Source organism: Grammomys surdaster, unplaced genomic scaffold (assembly GCF_004785775.1).
Source record: "Grammomys surdaster isolate TR1022 unplaced genomic scaffold, NIH_TR_1.0 172, whole genome shotgun sequence".
NCBI lineage: Eukaryota > Metazoa > Chordata > Mammalia > Rodentia > Muridae > Grammomys > Grammomys surdaster.
Window position 1 is genome coordinate 477,477 of NW_021604620.1, and position 18,950 is coordinate 496,426.

Genomic DNA, 18,950 nt, shown 5'->3' on the forward strand with positions numbered 1-18,950 from the left:
TGTGTCACAACAGAGAAAGTTACTTTGTGTCTGTTACAACTTTGTTCCCCAGCACTGTGTACCTGCTGTAGACAGTGCTTTAATTTGTTACTCTGTTCCTTTAGATAGGCATGTGGCACACACTTAGCTACCTGTCTGTCTTGAATCTTACGCTAGTTTGGAGCAGAGCTGGACTGTGTATGATGAGCCTAAGTAACATTTCACTCTACGGTTAGCTTTCCTGCTTTCATGGCTATGCTCTGTGCCAACCATATCTTCTTTCTGATGAGGAAGGAGGAGGATTCGAGTTTAAGTTAGTCTAACAAAGCCATTGAAACCCAGAGCTTTCAAAAGACCACGGGCTGGGGCTGCACATGGCCATTTCCTCAACTGTAGAGTGACTGCTCCATACACCTTCCTTTCTGTGCTTTCTGTCTCCGGGAAGGAGCTGAGCCATCAGATTCTCAGTGAGAATTCTGGATGGTGTTGCAACAAGTTAGCAGCTGAGATGAACAGAGGCGCTCTGTTCTCTGTCCTTTAGCCTGTGGTGGATGGCTGGCCAATACTGATTCTTAGTTACTTCTCTTTTTTGTTTGTTTAAAGCTTTTCTTTATTTTTATTTTATTTTTTATCTAACCAAGCATGGTGGTTCCACACCTTCAATCCCAGCACCCTGGAGGTAGAGATAGGTGGATCTCTGTGAGTTCAAGGATGATAGCCTGGTCTACAAAGAGAGTTCCAAGACAGCCAGGGCTACACAGAGAAACCTTGTCTCAAAAACTAATAGTAGTAGTAGTAGTTGTTGTTGTTGTTAAAGTTAGCATACAAAGTAATGGTTTCCTTACAGCATTTTCATGCTTATTTCACTATCTTTGTTCTGTTTCATTCCTAGTTCTTAGTTATTTTATCTCCAGAGGTCAGGGTTGTAACTGTTAGGAAGGAAGTTAGTTACCCATCACTTTCCACTGCAGTAATGTCTTTCCAAGAGACTACTTGTGCATGGCCAGTGAGCTATGCAGGATGTTCAACATGAGACCCTCCCCAAAGCCCTCTAGCTCTGATACCAACAACCCCGGCAGGGACAGTGCTTCACAGGTGAGAACATAGTGGCTTGTGGTAGGAAATACCTTTGAACACACTGTCCAATATCTCTACTCTTTGCCCCATCACTCACAAAGAGAGCAGAACTCAGAGCTCTTGTCCTAGAAGGCAAGCCATTTCAGTTCAGTGCTCCCGGATTTAATTTAATGGACTGTTTGCCCAGTGGTCTCACAGTCAGGGAGACTTAGGCTCTAGCCCTACCTCCAGTTGCTGTACTGCTGTCTGACTTGCCTGCTCTTGGGCAAGGCATTGCTCTGTCTGGTCTCTTCATTCTCACCTTTATGTGAAGATTTAGGGAAGGCATTCTTGCTTTACAGTGGTGAGGGCAGAGAGGTCAGCCCTTAAGGGAAGAGGTGCTGAGGCAGTGTCTATGTGTGTGTGCGCGCGTGCATGTGTGTGTGTGTGTCTGTGTGTCTGTGCGTGGGGGGAGTGCACATACAAACTCTCTTGGTTCACTTTGGGAGGGTTCACTTGTCACATGTCCTTATTGCTGAGGTAACACACCATATTTCTGCTCCCTTCCCTTTCAGATGCCAGTATGGACAGAATAGCTGATGATGCTTATCCCCACCCATCACTTCCGAGACATTGAGCGGAAACCAGAATACCTCCAACCAGAGAAGTGTGCCCCACCTCCCTTCCCTGGTCCCTCAGGAACCATGTGGTTTATCCGCGATGGCTGTGGCATTGCCTGTGCCATTGTCACCTGGTTTCTGGTCCTCTATGCGGAGTTTGTAGTCCTCTTTGTCATGCTGATTCCATCCCGAGACTACGCTTACAGCATCATCAACGGAATTGTGTTCAACCTGCTGGCCTTCTTGGCCCTGGCCTCCCACTGCCGGGCCATGCTGACGGACCCCGTGAGTATGTCTGGGCTCCTTTTGACCAGCCCACATTCTCCCCTTCAGGCCCTGGCATGGCCATAGCCTGCATGCTCACCATGGATCTTGGGAATGTGAAAAAAGGATGGCCAGGGCTGGGTGGAAAAGTTTGCTGCTTCTCATTGGAACTTTAGGGAGGAAGGGTCAGTACCTATATCAGAGTGCATGGGGGCAGGTTGAATGGTGCTGGCTACACACTGCTGTGTGTGTTTGATACGCCTGCTATCAAGAGGAAAGCCAGCCTCTGTTTGAAGATGTATTCCGATAACCTTAGAGACTGGGCCAGATGTTCAGAGCAGAAAGCAAGCTGGAGGAGGCTAGTGGAGACCTGGGCTGGTTTGATGCTATAGCAGGCCACATCCAGTTTCAGGATATGGATGGATTTAGTTTTCACTTAGCTTACACAAGAATCCTTTTTTAAGGTTTGGTGGGGGTGGCACACACCTTTTGCCCCAGGGAGGCAGAAGCAGGTAGAGGCCAGCCAGGGCTACATAATGAGACACCTTGTTGTCAGGGGGAAAAAGATTTTTCTTTTCCTGAAAAGCTGGCCAGGCTTGTTTGGCACTACAACAGACACCTCTGAGTATCTGTGGGTAAAACTATTGTCTTGTTCAGTGAATGACTTAGATAAATATATCAACTGAGGCAAAGGCCACTGAATATTTCTTATATCCTGAATCAAGCCCTTCTGACTTTTCATTATATGGAAAATACCCATGCAGGTAACTTGGTGAACCCTCCCTGTGGATTAACTGTTTTGGTATGGGGGTGATAGCCATTAAATTGAGAACGTTCAGCTAATGGCTACCACAGTTTCTGTGAGCCTCAGGAAAGTACAACACAGACCACAGGTCTGAGCCAGTTTCCTTCTTGAAGGTGGATTGTTAAGGCAGTTTCCTGGCTCGGTTACCAGTGTGGCTGGTCCAGCTAGAATTACCTGGGACCTGGGACCCACTGTTGATGTTACCTCCTGGAGAGTGGACCATTCACCACCTAAGGGAGTGAAGAGCTAGTATATTCTTGAAAGTGCCCCATACACAAGGGTATAAACGAGTTAAAACAAACTAAAGATTTATTCAGAAATTTGTGTGATGCCCTTGCTATTGGAGACAGTGAAGGAAATTATATTCTTCTCTTCAGCTCACAGTTCAGTACCGACTCTCCCATCAAGATGCCTCTGTTGGAAAGACAGGTGAGGACAGCCCTGCCAGAGGAAGTGTAGTTTGCTATGGACAAGCAGGGAGGGGTGTCAGTCCAGGGTTGGTGCTGAGAGGTGGAGAGCTGAGGGCAAGGAGAACCCCGCACACAGGAAGCAGGCAGTGGCTCCTCTCCACAGCTCGTGGTTGGGGTGGGAAGACCAGGGCATGTGGATTTACCTTTGGAGTCCCTGTGGTTATGGAAGAACAAAGAAGAGGAAAGAGTCTAGAGCCCCAATTTATTTATTTATTTATTTATTTATTTATTTATGAGACAGGTTCTCGGTGTGTAGCTCTGGAACTCAATGTGTAGAACAGGTTGGTCTCATACTCAGAGATCTGCCTGCCTCTGCCTCCTAAAAGCACTGGGATTAAAGATGTGTGCCGCCAAGTCTGGCAGTAAGAATTTTTAACTAAAGAGTGACAAGACCAGAGTATCATTGGACAAGGATGTCTGTAGCAACAGTGCAAGGCCCTACTGGGCACTGCTGGGTGGATGAACAGTTGTATTGACTGGATGCCAGCCCTGTAAGAGGTTCTTTCCTAAGCAGCAGGTAAAGCTGAGAATAAGGCAGATGGAACCTCTGCCCTCTGGAATCTCACATTCCAGGAATTAATGAGATGATAATGGTAGAATGCTGAGTGCTGGAAGAGCAATGAGAGAGTATAGAAGGCTTCAAAGTTACCCCACCGGCTCAGGGTAATTCCAGAAGGCCTCTCCACAGTCATACCTTTGGAGCTGACCTGAATGGGCTGAAGCTGCAGGCCAGGGCATGGGAAGATTTCTAGATTCAGGCAGAAGAGAAAGGAGGTTCAAAGGCCTGAGCTTGGAGCTTGAGACTAAAACATGGTGAAACAGGCCACAGAGGCAGGATCTTACTAGCCCTTGTAGGGTCCTCAACCTTGGGAAACAAGTGTAAGGACATTGCACTTGCAGTGAGGTTCTGGTGGGACCTGCAGAAGGACAAGACTAAAGCATGACACTAGCTTGGGTCATGCTAAGAGGACAAAAGCTGATGAATTTGGAGCTTATTTTAAGCCACAGGTTCTGTTGCTGTTTTTGTTGTTGTTTCAGGACAGGACTGACAGGGTTTCTCTGTGTAAGTCCTGGAACTCTCTTTGTAGACCTCATAAAGATCTGTCTGCCTCTGCCTCCCAAGTGCTGGGATTAAAGGCATTCACCACCACACCTGGCTAAGCCACTGATTCTTAAGTCTGGCTACATAGTAAAAGTAATCTGTGGAGGTGCCTGCCCCCTGCCCTCAGGGGTTCTAGTCTAGTCGTTGGAGGGGCAGAGCTCTAGGTATTAACACACTTGAAAATGTTCCTGGAGCCCTTGAATTCAGCCAGGTCTGAGGAAAACTGACAAATGAAGATTGATCACAAAGAAAACCTTCAGTCTGACCAGGAACAACTGTGGATGCTGGAGCCACTTGCTGCATGAGAAAGGCTAGTAAAGAGTAGAGTTAGGAAGCCAAACCAAGCTTCTCTGTGGTCAAACTGCTGTGTGTTAGGTGCAGGCAAAGGGTTATGTGAGCAGTGGAAGCCAGGAAGAACTGAGTGGTGCTAGATGGACTCATTGTATAGACTTAGAAGGTGGGAGCTGGGCACCACCAGGAAGAGCCTGCTGGCACTTGGGCTGCTCCCACAAGTTGTGCTCTCCTACTTACTGCAGGGACCTCTGCAGGAGCCCTTGCAGCAGAACCTGGGTTTCTCCTTGCTTAGCTTCCAATCCTAGGTAGTAATTTTAGGTTTCTTTCCTGTTGTAATAAAATGCTCTGACAAAAGCAACTTGGGGAGTTTCTTTTAGCTCACAGTTCAGGTTACAGTCTGTCATGCAAGGAAGAATGCAGCAGATTCTTGAAGTAGCCATCCACAGTCAAAAGCAGAGAGCAGTAAAGGAATGCAGGCATGCTTGTGCTTGCTGGGCTTACTTTCTCACTCGTATACAGTGCAAGACCCCAACCCAGGGAATGATGCTGCCTGCTTTGGGCTAGCTCTTCCCCATCAGTGAATGTAACCGAAACAGTCATCTCTCCCTTCCCCCTGAGATGTGCTCAAAGGTCAACCAGATATAGACCACATTGAGACTCTCTTCCAGGTAATTCTAGACTGTGGCACTTAAAAGTAACCACCACAGTAAATGAGAGCCACAGTCCTGAGCACCAAGTAGCTACCCATGGATGTAAGTGAAGAATCTGTTAAAAAAAAACTACTGTTAATGAGGGAAGCATGTCACAGCATGTCCTGTGGATGAGCCCATTACAGGGTCTTCATGCCTCTGCCAGAAGCACATGATGACATATGCAGACCCGTATGTAAAACAGTAAGTACATCTATACAAAGGGTCACCAGCAAGGTACCACAGAGTCAGGAGTCCAGATCTCGGCCAAACACACATCAACTAGAGGCTCCTCCTTCATCAGCAAGTGGAATCTGTTTCTAGCTTGGAATCACTGTGTGTTATAGGCAAATTCCCAGTCGAGAAGAGATGTCTTATGTATCAGGAGTTCTTACTGTCTATAATTTTGGGAAAACAGCTTACACCCTGAGGTTATAAATAATATTTGGATTATATGCCTTTTTGGTTAGCACTGAGAAAGATGGGGAGAAAAGAGAAAGGGAAACAGAAAAGGTATCATGGTCTCCCAACAGATAATCACTGTACCACCTCCAACTGGATCGCCTCATTCCAGACGTAACTCTAGAAGAATTCAGCCATGATGGCTTTCTGAACCACTAGCAGTTAGTTGTGGACTCGAGCACAGCTAGGGGAAGAGAGAACTTATTCCCAATGTGTGTTACGGAACACAGAAATGATGCCATTTGAAACTGGAGAAGAAAAAGGCCTGTCAACAAGAGAGAGACAGAGACAGAGGCGGGGGAGGGGGGACCAAGAGGCACACAGACACCTCACTCAGCCTCTGGGCTGGATGTGCATAGTGAGAACAGGCTCTGCTGGAGTTTGGTCGTGCTGGGTGCTGTTCTTGCCCACTCTGAGTTGTGTACTCTCACCCACGGCACTTTTCTATGTTCTGGAGATCTGGATTGGTTCCACAGGCACTTATCCTGTGGTTGTTTCCTCAGCTGCAGAATGTATCATTGGGATAGATACTAAAGTTGGCAGAATTCCCACATTGGTTCGAACCTGTGGAGTAAAGGATGTTATGATTGAAAAGGACAAATGGAAACCATTGGAGTTGCCTCAGCCAGGGAAAATAGAAAACCAAAACCAGTATCACATCCCTGGAGGAAGTGCAGAAATTAGTGCCACCATCAAGGACATGAAAGATACAGAAAGATCCAGATACCACCACTTTTTCCTTTAACTGTCCTATTTGGCTGTACAAACGAGATTATAGAGAATAACAGTTGACTGTCACAAACTTAATCAAGCAGTGACTCCATTGCAGCGGCTATGGTGTCCTTACTTGAGCCAGTTAATGTCTCCTGGTGTTGGTCTGCAGCTCTTGATTTAGCACATGCCTTCTCCCCACTACTTGCCTATAAGGACCACCAGAAGCAATTTCTTTCAGTTGGCAGGACCAGTGGTATAGCAGTCTACCTTTATAGTTTTAACTTTCATCCCTGTGTTACACTCAAAGGGAGCTGGATCATCTGTCTCTTCCACAGGGTATATATAGCACACTGATCCAAAATATTGATGACATGCTGATTAGACCTGTGAGGAGGAGGTAACAAGCACTGTGGACTTGTTATTAACACATAGAAACATCAGAGGATAGGAAATAAATCCAAAATTCAGGGGCCTTCTACCTCAGTTGAATTTTTAGGAATCCAGTGGTTTGGGACACAGAGATATTCATCCTAGGGTAAAGGATAATTTGTTGCACCTGGTTCCTCCCACCAGCAAGAAAGACATTTAGTGCAACATTTAGTGGCTTTATTGATTCTGGAGTCAGCACACTTGAGTGTATTACTTGGGCCCATATACCAAGTGACTTGGAAAGCTGCAGGCTTTGAGTAAGGCCTGGAATAGGAGAAGGCTCTGATCCATGCTACTGTGCAGGCTGCTCTACCACTTGGCCATACGGTCCAGCAGACCCAGTGATAATTGAAGTGGCAGTGGCAGATAGGGATGTGGTTTGGAGCCTGTGGCAGGCCCTTATAGGTGAGTCACAGAAGAGACCTTTGAGATTTTGGGAGCAAGGCTCTACCGTCATCTGCAGACAACTTACTCTCCCTTTGAGAATCACCTCTTGGCCTGCCATTGAGCCTTAATTGAAACTAAACATTTAATAATGGGCCACCAAGTTACCATACAACCGGAGGTGGCTATCATGAGCTGGGTTTTATCCCCACCGAGTCATAAAATAGGACGTGCACAGCAGCAATCCTGTACCAAATGGAAGTGGTATATATGTGTTCAGGCCCAAGCAGGTCCTGGGGCAAGTAAGGTACATGAAGAAGTTGCCCAAATGCCTCTGGCTTCTAGAGGAGGCACCGTTGAAGATAGCCTGTCTTGGAGCTCTTCCTACCCCTTGCCCCTCACCCCTTTGCTTTCTCCATCTCTTCCTTCCCAGCTACAGATACATTCTGGTTCTGTATTCTTTGGCAATGTCTTTCCCAAAAGACACTGAAACTGAGGCACAGTCCCTGCTGCCAGGAAGTTTAAAGCCACACATTGCACAGTTGCCACAATTGCATGACCCTATGTGGTCAGCTCCTTTCTGCCTTTTCTTTCCTTGGGCCTAACCATTTACTACCCCATAAATTATTTCAAGTCTGAGAACTGAAGAAAGACGTGGTATAAATCTGCTCAATTTGACTAAAGTGCTAAGAAAGAGAATCTGCCTGCCGGTACCACACTTCAAGTCCCTGTGAACCCCTCTACAGAACACCAGTTTCTGTGACTTTCTGAGAACACTGTAGTCTTCACTGTGCACATCATCAGTGGAAACACTGGGGCTCAATTCACTATAACTGGTGTTTCTTGATGGAGACTTTATTCTGGTGTGTTCCCTTCGCTGGTTAGGGTCATCCGGGGTCAGTGTAGGGTTCAGACTCCTCTTATGTCAAGGGGCTCCTCACACCTGTCTCTGAACGAGCTACAAAACCAGAAGAAAAAGTCCTATCTGGGTCACCTACCTCCAGCCTTTGTATACAGATAGTGGCCATCCATCTCCTGGGGGTGCTAGCTGTGAGGGACATTTTTGCCCAAACCAACAGGTATGCATATGTGACACCAGCCTTGAGATCACAGTACCTCTCATTCTCTTGCTGCAAGTGGATAGCAATGCCAAGTCCTTGATATCATTTGAAAGAATCAGTGATGCATAATCTTTCTTTTCAGTTGTATTTATTATTTTCAATTATGTGTATGTATGTACATGTAAGTGGGTGTGTACACATTTGTGCTGGTGCCTGTGGAGGCCAGAGGTGTTGGATTCCCCCTGGAGCTAGGTGTGTGAGCCACCTCATGTGGGTACTGAACTCAGGTCCTCTGCAAAAGCAACAAGTATTTTTAACCACTGAGCCATCCTTCCAGCTCCATTTCTTTTTTCCTTTCTTGTAATGTGGTCTCAATGTATAGTCCTGGCTGGCCTGAAACTGGCTGTGTAGATCAGGCTGGCTTTGAATTCAGAGACCCAGCTGTTTCTGTGTACCACCACACCCTCCTCTCCCTCCTCCTCCTCCTGCTGCTGCTGCTTTTCTCCTTTTAAATTCAGTCTCTTGTTGGGAGTTTCTTGTCTCCACTGCTTTCCTTTGTGTGCTTTATGCTAGGTATGATTGAAACGAGCCTTATTTTTAATTTTCTTATTCATGTACTGTTAATACAGTCATTGGCAGTTGAGTGTGATAGATAGCATCAAAACAATAAAGAAAAAAGCTTTTCTCAGTCTAAGTCTCTTAGTAAACCTGCCTAATAAACATGCCTGTGCCTTGTCTGTTGCCTGGGCCTGGATCCTCAATCTGCTGCCCCTTAGCCACTCTGTCCTGGGCCTGGATCCTCAGTCTGCTGCCCTTAGCCACGCTGTCCTGGGCCTGGATCCTCAGTCTGCTGCCCTTAGCCACGCTGTCCTGGGCCTGGATCCTCAGTCTGCTGCCCTTAGCCACACTGTCCTGGGAGCTGTCTCTGCTCTACTCACTTCTGCTGTAAAATGAGGGAGCACATAGCCTTTGCCCACTCGTAGATTTTTTTTTTTTCAAAATTAACTGGAAAAAAAATGCTTTCAGTCACAAAACATTTGAAACTATGCCTGTACTTTATAAGTACTCAATAAATGTCTGCTGTAGCATTATTGTTTGGCTCAGCTATATTGAATGCAGGCCTAACGCCAGGCCCTGAGCAATTTGCTAGGCTATAGGTTGGAATACATTGTCTCTGTCCTCCTGGGAATTCACAGTCATGTTGGAGATGCCGTATGTAATTTTACAGTGTGTCTTGAGAATGCTAGCGTAGACTGTGGAAGTCAAAGTTGCTTGTAGTGTCCTGCTGTGAGCACTTCCCCAGGTTCAGGCTCTGAGGAAGAAGACAGTGGTTTTGAAATGGGGACAGAGGACTTTGAATGCTTCTTGCCAAACTTCCTAGAGGGCTTTAGATGGAGCTAACATGTTGTCCTGGGGACAGGAGGAACCCAGCACTAGACTGGGGTCAGGTGTGGCTTGTGCACCTGACCCAGGAGCTCAAACTCTGATCCATAATCACCAGGGAGCTAGTGAGTGCTTTATGACAAAAATCATACGGGCATTCACAATTTAGAATGTTTGCTTTAGAAGTAATCGGCAGCTGGTAGGGCCAGGAAAGCCCGTGATGGTGGTGTGGAGAAGACTGTGGGATAAGGGCAGTTTTAGGCAGAAGTAGCCTTAGCAGAGGAGAGGAAGGGAATCGCAGGCGGGGAAGACCTGCCTGAAGTTTGCCACTACGTTTCTAGCCTGGATAACATGGCAGCCAGAATATCACTGAACAGGAGCAGAGAGGGCTATGCCATGCCCAGCACGGAAAACCTCCAGCGACTTCTCCATGCTTTTATGGACTGAGTTAGCCACATTTTCTCTTGCTTTGTCATGGGGCTGCTGTGGTTTTAAGTGTTCACAGCCTACTGTGTATCAAGAGAAAAGACTTGTAAAGTACTTCACAATGTAGGTAATACTTCTCTTGGGTGATCAAATCAGGTTTTTCAAATCAGGTTTTTTTCTTTCCCCCTTTCCTATCTCTATATTTTCTTTTTCTTTCTTCCTCCCTCCCTCCCTCCCTTGCTCGCTCTTTCTTTCTTTCTCTCTTTCTTCCTTTCTTTCTCTCTCTCTTTCTTTCTTTCTTTCTTTCTTTCTTTCTTTCTTTCTTTCTTTCTTCATTTAATGTATGTGAGTACACTGTAGCTGTCTTCAGACACACCATAAGAGGGCATCAGATCTCATTACAGATGGTTGTGAGCCATCATGTGGTTGCTGGGAATTGAACTCAGGACCTCTGGAAGTACAGTCAATGCTCTTAACCACTGAGCCAATTCTCCACCCCCTATATTTTCTTATTTTTCTTTTTGAAAAAAATATAAGCAAGTATTTATCAGTTCCTCTCCATGAGGTAGTAAGTTTCCACAGTCCTGAGATTCCAGCAGACAAGTGTGGAAGAGGCAATTTTGTGGAAGGTGGGGAGGGGACCCTGCTGGAAACCTCAAGGCACTTTCATCACAGGCTCAGGTCGCTGGCCAGGTGGGAAGGAGCCTTCTGGGAGGTTTGTATAATTGGAGGCACACTTTCAGGAAGACTAATCACCAGCTGACTAATAAGCATAATGAGAATATTACATGAGGCTCTGGTTACCTTTACAAGGGGACTTCCTCTGGCAGCCCTGTGTGGGCTCTCTAAGGTCTATAGGAAGTTCTGGGGGCTGGCACCTACTTTCCTGGCCCACCTCACTGCATCGGTGTCTGCAGTCACTTTAGCTGGAGTCTGTTCCCTGTGAGGCATCTTCTCGGTGGCAAAAGCAAATCACAACTTGCATGTGTCTTTGCATTTCTTAAGAAGTTTTTCCCTTCCTAAAATTCTTGCATAGGATAGAACCTAACAACCAGCTCTTGTTTCTTCTGCCTCGCTGGCCTGTTCCAGTTTGTCAGACTTAGTCAGGGGTGGAGGGAGAGGTGCTCGGTGTGAAGCTCCCCCCCCACACCCCCTCTCTGGATCCTATTAGGTTTGTTGTGCAGCGCGGGTGCACAGGCTCTCTCCCTGCTGACCTTGTACAGCAGTGCTCCTTAGAGTCTAGGCGTGTTGTAGAGCTTCACAGCTTCAGTGTTGGTGCACTGCTGCACTCCAAGTCTGGATGACCTTCTCCTGAGCACTCGGCTGTGGAGAGCACCACCCGAGCGCCTCCCATAAACTTCCTGTTGCTGTAAATCCCAGGTACTGGATAAATGGGTCACTTATTAGGAAGCAAAAGCACAGTGATGGCACCTGTTGTGGCCACACCACTTTCAAGTGTGGGGCTTAGACTTAAAGCAGACCTAGTTAGTGCCCCTGTGCTATACCACTAATTGCTCCTTTTTTCTTGATCCATAATACTTCAAGCCATCGTGCTGGACACCTTTTCCTGGGCCAGCTGCCTCTCTGCTACTCTGGTATGGCTGACAGTCTACCAGCAGCTGAAAGTTCACCCCCTGTTGGTGCTTCTCTCCTGTCACCACCTCACCCACAGTCTTAGCTAGTTCTGTTCTACAGGCTTTGTCATGTCTGGTACCTGCGTCTCTCTTCCACTTGTGCTGTGTCCTTAGTGAACCACCAGTAGTCATTCTGTTCATCTGCTTATCTGGCTCACGAAGCACGGGGGCCTAAGCATCTGCCTGTACCACTGATGACGCTGGGCCACCCAGAGAGAATCCCCCACCCCTAGCCTATGGCCTGGCATGAGCTCTGTGGTCACTTTTGTCCCACAGCTCTACCTGGAGCATGTCCTTCCATTCCTCAGCGGCCCTTAACATCAGTGTCTTATAACTTCTGTCCCTTGGTTATTAGTTATTGGTTATTAGTTATTGCCTCCTCTGATCTCTTAGTGCAGTAATTTCCACAGCACATATGCCCCAGCACCTGTGGGGAAAGCAAGGTGGACATGTGGGAGGAAAACACAAATCCTGGAGACTGAGTCCATAGTGACGAATGGTGAGCACAGGGCTTGGCTTCAGGTAGGTACTTGGTGGCACTGGCTATTGAGACCCTGCACAAGTTGGTGTTCTGTCTGTGTCCTGTTCAGATGTGTGCAGAATCCAAACAGACTGTAGAACCAGAGTACAAGTATTAACATTACCGGTGTGGAGTGCCATGTCAGGTACCAAAGGCGCCTGTTTCTGAATACAGTGTCCATCCTTCAGAATAGTCACACAGGTAACAAAAGGAAAGCAGAAGCCACTGACTATCAGGCAGCATGTTTTGGCATGGAAGAGGTGAGCTGTGGGATATGCTTTCAGCAGTGGCCCTTCCCAAAGGCCCTGCTCTGAAGAGTCAGTGAGCCCAACCACTACCATGATGTTCCCAGGGGGAAGAATAGATAAACAAAAACAGTGCTGACAAATGAAAGCAAAACATTAATCCCAAGGTCAGTATGGCCTATTGTGATCTGGAGCACAGAGCCCATGTGTGTGGGGCTTTGACATCATTGCCTCCACTACAGAGTGACAACTGACCCTGATGCCTTTCCTGTTCTCTTAGGGGGCAGTGCCCAAAGGAAATGCTACTAAAGAGTTCATCGAGAGCCTTCAGCTGAAGCCTGGGCAAGTGGTGTACAAGTGTCCCAAGTGCTGCAGCATCAAGCCTGACCGGGCACACCACTGCAGGTACCGTGGGCTCTCCACAGCACCAGGCCAGCACTGGGACCTCTGAGTGTCCCACCCAGGCAAGGAGTGACCACTAGGTTGGAAAAGGCATTTGTGTGGGCAAGGGATGCCTGACGAAACCTCTTATTCAGCGTCTGTAACATTGAGAGATTCCTGATTTCCTGATACCTCAAAGCCTTGGCCAATCTGTGAGTGTCCAGTCGTTGAGACAAAGGCACCACTCAGACCTTCCTTGAAACAACACTCACAGTGCATGAGACAAGCACAGTTCTTAAGCAGAAGCCTGTTTTCTGAGCTGTTCTGGGAGTTCCCTTTGTATCATCAAGGTTCTTTGGGTCTTCTTGATGAGAGGATGTGGAGCTAAAAATTGCATTTCTTCATTTTAAGGGATCTATAAATGGCAAATTACAAAGACCTAGAGTGTCATTTGGTTATCTTTACAACATGCTATATGTTTGGAGTGAGAAGAGTTTGGAGGAAATTGCTTTGCTAGCTTGAAACACTGGAGAGAGAGAGAGAGAGAGAGAGAGAGAGAGAGAGAGAGAGAGAGAGAGAGAGAGAGGGAGGGAGGGAGGGGGGGGGGGGGAGGGAGGGAGGGAGGGAGGGAGATTGTGAATAAGCAAGAGATCACTGAGTGGCTGAAAGGTCTTGTGTAGTCTCAGTGAAAGGATGTATTTCTGTCACCCTGGTGTCAGTCAGCTCCTCAGTCTTCCCTCTCTCCTCATCACCAATCTCACTTCTGTCTTCATGGCCACTCCTAGAGATAAGTGGGGATGGGGAAGCTAGCCTCATGGTGTTGAATGACTGCTGTAAGGTCACACAGCAAGTGGATATTTGAGACAGGTCTGGATTCTGGCTCTGGGGCCTCATGGTTCTCAGTGTTTACCTAGGGCCTCCGGTTTGAAGGGGATTTACACAGTGGCAGCTATGAGTGTTGGGTGGGTAAGCTCTGCTTTTCCTGAGGAGCTCAGTCTTGCTTTAAACTTGCCTTTGAGGTGTGTTGAGGCTTGCTTCCTGAGATAGCATTTATTACCCTTCTTCCACCCCGGAGGCCTGACCTTGAAGCTGGAGAGGTTTGTGTTTTAAAATCCAGTGCAGTTCTCAGGCCAGGTCCCTTCCTCGTTGTGAGGACTGAATGTAACTAGCTATGAGTGACCAGCAGTGAGCGACCGAGACCATGTGAAGGTGGTTAAAGATACAGAGGCTAGGGCAGGAACCAGAGAGTTAACTTTTCAGGAAACAGCTGTCACTCTACCAAGTGGTGCTTTTCTCTCTCTCCTTATTGTGTGGCCCAACACCTGATGTTCTCTTTACGACAGCTACCGCCAGCTCTTCACCTCCACCCCAAAATGAACCAAAGTGGACATCCAAGTGCCAGGAAACAGTCTGAGCACAGCAAGAACTGCTGGTTCAGAGTAACCTTGTGAGCGCACTGAAATACCTGTGTCTGCCCCAGAAAATGTATGCTGACAGCTGCTGTTTTATGGTGGTGTATGGTGACCCAGGCTATTCAGAACATGACACATACTGAGGAGGTTCATGGTCTGTTAGCTCAGAGGCTGCTATGTGGTCCTGGTTAGAGAAGTGTGTGTGTGTGTGTGTGTGTGTGTGTGTGTGTGTGTGTGTGTGTGTGTGTCTGCCTGCCTGCCTGCCTGCCTGCCTGCCTTCTATATCCCTGCTTCTGGTAGAGTCTGTAGAAGTTGATACTGTCTCCCTTCCCAGAACTCTGGTGGGGATCACAGCCAAGCACAAAACATTCCATCTAGGGCAGTGCTTCTCAACTTTGGTAATGCTGTAACCCTGTAATTCAGTTCCTCATGTTGTGGTGACCCTAACCATAAAATTATTCCTCTTCTACTTCATAACTGTAATTTTGATATTCTTATGAATTATAATGTGTTAATATCTGATATGCAAGGTATTTATTTGATATGAAACCCTAGTGAAAGGGTCCTTCAAGGGGTCAAGACCCACAGATTGAGAACCACTGATCTAGAGTCTGCCTTCCAGCCCTGCATCTGTAGGTAGGTGTTTTCTTCTCGCAGAAACCTATAACCCCAGGCTAGTCACTTTCCTGCTCCCTCAAGCATGTGTTTGTTTAACCCGGTTACCCACCACACCTTAGCCCCTGTGAGGCCCAGCTTTCTGCTTTCATTCTGTTGGGGTCCTCCCATGTGTGAGGACCAGAGGCCATGTAGAATCCTGAGGGTTTATGCTGTTGTAAATTCTACGATAAGTTCCCAGGGGAGGTAAGCCTGGCGTTGACTGGGCCTAACACCCCATGCTTCCTATAACCCCCACCCCACCACACACACTGAGGCTGAGCCCTCATCAGCTTCCTAGAACCCTGACAGACTCCAGTTGTTAGTTTTCCAGTCCTCACAGTCACCAAGTACATTGTCCTGTGACCTGGTGCTCACCTGAGGAACAGGATGGCAGTCTAGGCTGGTTTGGAGGGCCTGTTTCTTTGTCCAGCCACAAAGTGGAACTCTGCCCTCGGATCCCTGTTCTGTTCTTTCCTTGCCTCATTGTCTTTTCAGAGCTGTTTTAATCTAGAGTATGGGATGCTTGTTACCTTGCCTATAGTTTTATGAGTCAGTGAGGTGTGTAATGAAATCCTCTGTGTGAAAGCATGGCTCCCTCTGTCTCTCCCCTGCTCTCTTGGGGTTGCACCCATTCTCTTTGCCTGCTTCCTGTCTGTGTGAGCTCTAGCCTTCACACTCAGATCCAGCCAGGCTAAGCCCAGAGTCCCTCCACTGAGTCAGGACAGGCATATTTGTGCAGCGTAACAGCATGATAAGTGCTCCTGTGTGTCTAAGGCTGGCCCAGCACCCGGGACCATTAAGAGAACTTTTGCTAGCTGCTTAAAGGCTACACATCAAAGATTGTTCCTTATGCCTCCTGGAGATGGAACACAACCCAAGAGTGGACCTGTTAATGTATCTAAGCCAAAGGCCTTGTCACTCTCTCCTGAGATCAGGGGGCTGAAATGTGGCGAGGAAGTGGTAGACGGGAGAAAACAGTGGCATAAAAGATAGGAGAAGTGAGGGAAATCTAGAAGGCCCAGCACCAGAAAGACCTCTGTGGAGAGCATCTGCTGCGTTCAGTAACTGTTGCTTCACCCTCAGTCGCTACAGCCTTGGGCCCTAGAGCCCTGCCTGCCCTGCATGAAGCCATCCGGCCCAAGGAGAAGAGAAGTGCTGCTTTGGCAGGCACCTCAGTCCTTGAGAACAGGAAACATCCACCTATACTACCCTCAAGGGCTACAGTCACTTTCCCTGCTCCCTTAAGCATGTGTTTGTCTAACCTGACTGCCCAGCACAACTTAGCCCCTTGTGAAACTCAGCTTCTGGCTCTTCCACACCTTTTTTCTTCAGAGTGTGAAGGATGGCTTTGCTATGAGAACTCGTTTAAAATCTCCATCGCCCACAGAGCCAGAGGCCACTTGGCCACTTGGTGCTTCTCTACAGTGGACCCCTCACTGACTCGAGCATGTACTTGAAAGCTGCCCTAGAAATAAGTAGGGTGGAAGAGGACCTGCTTAGGAGCCTAGGCAAGAAGTAGCTACTCTCAGAAGTTTGTTCCTCAAATGAGTAGGGATAAAGGACCCTAGAGCTCGATGCATTGGCTTGCATGCCCATAAAATAAACAGGATGTGGTGATTCCATCCATGGTGAACAGGCCTGGTACATAGCGAGCAGACCATTCTACACTACTTGCGTGCTTTAAAATTGTGTGTGGGAAGGTCAGACATGGTGATGCACACCTTTAATCTCAGCACTTAGGAGACAAAGGCAGCAGGTGGGTCTCTTGAGTTCTGGGCCAGCCTGGTCTACAGAGCAACTTCCAAGACAACCAGGTTACACAGAGAAACCTTGTCTTGAAAAACAAACAAACGAAAGTGTTAATCAATTTATTATGTACATAATTCACATGTGTTTTCATGTGTATTTTTAGAGCTGGGAACAGAAGAGACAGAGCAGACAGACTAGTGGTATGGTTGCTGGAGCTGACTGTTTGTTTCTGCATCCATGTTGGCCCTCCTTTTCTTGTCTTGCCTTCCTGCTCCTGAAGATCATGGAACCAGGCTAGCACTTCTGAGCAGTGCCTATTGGCAGCTTGCCTGTGTCATGAGATGAGGCCTTTGGAATGATGGGAAGAGAAAGGGTGGAGGGCAGTGTGAAGCCTCTGCTCGTCTGAGTCAAACTGACAGAAACCCACCACTTGAGTAAGGTAGCCCAGCAGACCCAAGTCTGCCAAGCTACTACACTTCCTACAGCTTGAGAAAGTATACTCCATTTCTGCTAGTGTTCAGTAGAACTTCTGGACTCCTGCCAGCCCTTTCCCTGCATCCTGTCCTACAATAACATTTCCCAAACTTGGTCTCCTCAGGAAACCCCATTTCTAAGTTTTATGAGGCTTCAGAATAGCCCCTTACTTGGACCAGTTCTGGCCTGTTAACATGTGCAGACGCCTTAGAAGCAAATGCTTCTGACTCCTAGTGGGGAGTGACTTGACCCCGGAAGTCGTGACTCTGCAGTCCAGTCTTCTTGCAGAGGTGTCGAGCTGAAGCCAGGTCACCCCAGTACCTGCGGCTTTGTTACTTGTGTAGTGATTGTTTTCAAACTGTATGATGGTTACCCCTGCTGAAGGTCTGAATTATGGGTCATTTCAGTGTTTGTAAGCGGTGCATTCGCAAGATGGACCACCACTGTCCTTGGGTCAACAACTGTGTCGGCGAAAACAACCAGAAGTACTTTGTCCTATTTACGGTAAGTCAGTGTCTGAAGTCTGCCTCTATGAGGCAGGAGGACTCATTACTTCTTTGAAAAATCTTAGCACTCTTAGCAGTCTTTGTTGCTGTTGAGAACACTGCCTACTGTGTGGCTCTCTGCCTTCTCAAGACCTCTCTGGCTCACCAGATGTCCTTCACTTTCTGTGCGTGTAGGAAGCTGATTTGGTTTGACTAGCTGGAGGCAAGTGCTATGTTCTGGGTACCACTCGAGCACTAGGCCCACATAGCTAAAGAAGGCAGTGTTGCTGGTGGACTCAAACTCTGAGCTACAGGTAGATGGAGAATAGTTGGCACTGTGGCCTGTAAGTTAGAAGCAGCAGCAGATTTTATGTGCCCCACAGCCTGAGTCATGCCTGTGTTTAGGTTGTGCTTCTGTTGTGGTTCCACATATTGCCAAAGAATAGCTAACATCCTACTCAAAACAAGAATAGGGGGTCTGGCCTGGAGGAGTCACGGGTACCTTTCTGGCCTCCGGCTAGCAGAGCATTCATGTAGGACATGTTCTGAGTAGCTGCTCAAGGAGGCTCACGGTTAGGAGAATCCCAACAATGGCTCAGCACTGCTTTCCTGTTTCAGATGTACATAGCTCTCATTTCCTTGCACGCCCTCATCATGGTGGGATTCCACTTCCTGCATTGCTTTGAAGAAGACTGGACAAGTGAGTATTGCCAAGGTTTCCTTGTTTCCTCTTCCTTCTGTAGAGAGGGTATAGGACCTGAGTGCCTGGGGTCCTGTTCCCTGGGGGTAGTACCAGGCCCAGCCTCATTTATTACATCTTCTGAAGCCCTACAGACTGATCAGGCCCTAAGAGGCACTAGTCCTTTTCTTTATGACAAGAAACAGACCCTTCAGTTTAGACAGGCAACTTAATAAGTTAGACAGGATCTAACTGAGCATGTCTCAAGAGAAAACAGGCCCCAAGTCAGCAGAGGCCAGGATCCTGAGGAGAGCAGTGGGAGAGAACGTTGAGTCTTGGTCTGCAAGGTACCTGTTTTACTCTTTACACCACTGGGGATGGAACCCGGGACCACACTAGGCAAGCTCCCCTCCCCCAACAACACAGAGTTCTAAACAGGGCACTGTAGTCAAGGTCATCTTACCCGGCCTCCCAGAGACCCAGTTTTAACTTTTGCTTAGGGCATAGAGGGTTTTTAACGTTGGTTTTGTGTGTGTGTGTGTGTGTGTGTGTGTGTGTGTGTGTGTGTGTGTGTGT

The 18,950-nt window shown here is 47.6% G+C and overlaps 1 protein-coding gene across 2 annotated transcripts in view; it reads left to right on the forward strand.

Annotated features, from left to right (window-relative positions):
- The window catches only part of Zdhhc3 (zinc finger DHHC-type containing 3), a 47,073-nt gene that overhangs the window by 13,164 nt on the left and 14,959 nt on the right, over positions 1-18,950 (forward strand). For both annotated transcript variants that reach the window (XM_028767283.1, XM_028767284.1), the window contains exons 2-5: positions 1,611-1,940; positions 12,818-12,942; positions 17,618-17,714; positions 18,314-18,395. In XM_028767283.1, the coding sequence (XP_028623116.1) occupies positions 1,635-1,940; positions 12,818-12,942; positions 17,618-17,714; positions 18,314-18,395 (610 nt within the window). In that variant the 5' untranslated portion in view covers positions 1,611-1,634. The remainder of the gene's footprint in view (positions 1-1,610; positions 1,941-12,817; positions 12,943-17,617; positions 17,715-18,313; positions 18,396-18,950) is intronic.